The 3,139-nt window shown below is 51.2% G+C and overlaps 1 protein-coding gene across 1 annotated transcript; it reads right to left on the bottom strand.

The window, feature by feature from the left end:
• Nucleotides 1–1,831: 1,831 nt before the first annotated feature.
• On the bottom strand, nucleotides 1,832–2,644 carry LOC138498378 (autotransporter adhesin UpaG-like). The gene has a single exon (XM_069622156.1). The coding sequence runs from the start codon at nucleotides 2,642–2,644 to the stop codon at nucleotides 1,832–1,834; it is 813 nt and encodes a 270-aa protein (XP_069478257.1).
• Between the last annotated feature and the right edge of the window lie 495 nt (nucleotides 2,645–3,139).

The raw sequence follows: 3,139 nt of genomic DNA, 5'->3' as shown, positions 1-3,139 counted from the left end.
CATTCATAGCCACAGCATTGGCAGTGAGGAGGTTAGCATGCTCATTCACAGCCACAGCATTGGCGGGGAGGAGCTTAGAACGCTCATTCATAGCCAAAGCATTGGCAGTGAGGAGGTTAGAACGCTCATTCATAGCCACGCCATTGGCAGTGAAGAGGTTAGCACGCTCATTCATAGCCACAGCATTGGCAGTGAGGAGGTTAGCACGCTCATTCACAGCCACAGCATTGGCGAGGAGGAGCTTAGAACGCTCATGCATACCCACAGCATTGGCAGTGAAGAGGTTAGAACGCTCATTCATAGCCACAGCATTGGCAGTGAAGAGGATAGAATGCTCATTCATAGCCACGCCGTTGGCAGTGAAGAGGTTAGCATGCTCATTCTTAGACACTGCATTGGCAGTGAGGAGGTCAGAACGCTCATTCATAGCCACAGCATTGGCAGTGAGGAGGTCAGAACGCTCATTCATAGCCACAGCATTGGCAGTGAAGAGGTTAGAATGCTTATTCATAGCCACGCCATTGGCAGGGCTGGACTGGGAAGGAAAAGAGGCCCTGGAAATAATTTTCAAAGTGGCCCCATAATACACATTTTCAGCAAGCCCAACACTTTTCCTATGGGAAAATTTGAAAATACCACACAAAAGAGGCCCAGAGTGCAGAGGCCCACCGGGAAATCTCCAGAGTTCCCTATGGGCCAGTCCACCCCTGGCCGTTGGCAGTGAAGAGGTTAGCATGCTCATTCATAGCCAGAGCATTGGCAGTGAGGAGGTTAGAACGCTCATTTACAGCCACGCCATTGGCAGTGAAGAGGTTAGCACGCTCATTCATAGCCACAGCATTGGCAGTGAGGAGGTTAGCACGCTCATTCACAGCCACAGCATTGGCAGTGAAGAGGTTAGCACGCTCATTCACAGCCACAGCATTGGCGAGGAGGAGCTTAGAACGCTCATGCATACCCACAGCATTGGCAGTGAGGAGGTCAGAACGCTCATTCATAGCCACAGCATTGGCAGTGAGGAGGTCAGAGCGCTCATTCATAGCCACAGCATTGGCAGTGAAGAGGTTAGAATGCTCATTCATAGCCACGCCATTGGCAGGGCTGGACTGGGAAGCAAAAGAGGCCCTGGAAATAATTTTCAAAGTGGCCCCATAATACACATTTTCAGCAAGCCCAACACTTTTCCTATGGGAAAATTTGAAAATACCACACAAAAGAGGCCCAGAGTGCAGAGGCCCACCGGGAAATCTCCAGAGTTCCCTATGGGCCAGTCCACCCCTGGCCGTTGGCAGTGAAGAGGTTAGCACGCTCATTCACAGCCACAGCATTGGCGGGGAGGAGCTTAGAACGCTCATTCATAGCCAAAGCATTGGCAGTGAGGAGGTTAGAACGCTCATTCATAGCCACGCCATTGGCAGTGAAGAGGTTAGCACGCTCATTCATAGCCACAGCATTGGCAGTGAGGAGGTTAGCACGCTCATTCACAGCCACAGCATTGGCGAGGAGGAGCTTAGAACGCTCATGCATACCCACAGCATTGGCAGTGAGGAGGTCAGAACGCTCATTCATAGCCACAGCATTGGCAGTGAGGAGGTCAGAGCGCTCATTCATAGCCACAGCATTGGCAGTGAAGAGGTTAGAATGCTCATTCATAGCCACGCCATTGGCAGGGCTGGACTGGGAAGCAAAAGAGGCCCTGGAAATAATTTTCAAAGTGGCCCCATAATACACATTTTCAGCAAGCCCAACACTTTTCCTATGGGAAAATTTGAAAATACCACACAAAAGAGGCCCAGAGTGCAGAGGCCCACCGGGAAATCTCCAGAGTTCCCTATGGGCCAGTCCACCCCTGGCCGTTGGCAGTGAAGAGGTTAGCACGCTCATTCACAGCCACAGCATTGGCGGGGAGGAGCTTAGAACGCTCATTCATAGCCAAAGCATTGGCAGTGAGGAGGTTAGAACGCTCATTCATAGCCACGCCATTGGCAGTGAAGAGGTTAGCACGCTCATTCATAGCCACAGCATTGGCGGGGAGGAGCTTAGAACGCTCATTCATAGCCAAAGCATTGGCAGTGAGGAGGTTAGCACGCTCATTCACAGCCACAGCATTGGCGGGGAGGAGCTTAGAACGCTCATTCATAGCCAAAGCATTGGCAGTGAGGAGGTTAGAACGCTCATTTATAGCCACGCCATTGGCAGTGAAGAGGTTAGCACGCTCATTCATAGCCACAGCATTGGCAGTGAGGAGGTTAGCACGCTCATTCACAGCCACAGCATTGGCGGGGAGGAGCTTAGAATGCTCATTCATAGCCAAAGCATTGGCGTGGAGGAGGTTAGAACGCTCATGCATAGCCACAGCATTGGTGGGGAGGAGGTTAGAACGCTCATTCATAGCCAAAGCATTGGCGGGGAGGAGCTTGGAATGCTCATGCATAGCCACAGCATTGGCGGGGAGGAGCTTAGAACGCTCATTCATAGCCACAGCATTGTCGGTGAGGAGGTTAGAACGCTCATTCATAGCAACAGCATTGGCAGTGAGGAGGTCAGAACGCTCATTCATAGCCACAGCATTGGCAGTGAGGAGGTCAGAACGCTCATTCATAGCCACAGCATTGGCAGTGAAGAGGTTAGAATGCTCATTCATAGCCACGCCATTGGCAGGGCTGGACTGGGAAGCAAAAGAGGCCCTGGAAATAATTTTCTAAGTGGCCCCATAATACACATTTTCAGCAAGCCCAACACTTTTCCTATGGGAAAATTTGAAAATACCACACAAAAGAGGCACAGAGTGCAGAGGCCCACCGGGAAATCTCCAGAGTTCCCTATGGGCCAGTCCACCCCTGGCCGTTGGCAGTGAAGAGGTTAGCACGCTCATTCTTAGACACAGCATTGGTAGTGAGAAGGTTAGAACGCTCATTCATAGCCACGCCATTGGCTGTGAAGAGGTGAACACGCTCATTCACAGCCACAGCTTTGGCATTGAGGAGGTTAGAACGCTCATTCATTGCCATGCTATTGGTAATGAGGAGGTTAAACGCTCATTCATAGCCACACTCTTGGCAGTGAGGAGGTTAGAACGCTCATTCATAGCCAGAGCATTGGCAGTGAGGAGGTTAGAACGCCCATTCATAGCCACGCC

This window comes from Ambystoma mexicanum, chromosome 5q (assembly GCF_040938575.1).
Source record: "Ambystoma mexicanum isolate Mex_15411 chromosome 5q, UKY_AmexF1_1, whole genome shotgun sequence".
NCBI lineage: Eukaryota > Metazoa > Chordata > Amphibia > Caudata > Ambystomatidae > Ambystoma > Ambystoma mexicanum.
The sequence above is the reverse complement of the archived record's forward strand: the minus strand, read 5'-3'. Positions and strand labels throughout refer to the sequence as shown.

Excerpts from the sequence above, each read along its gene's own strand:
- LOC138498378 (XM_069622156.1), bottom strand. The coding sequence starts at position 2,644 with ATGAATGAGCATTCTAACCTCTTCACTGCCAATGCTGTGGCTATGAAT.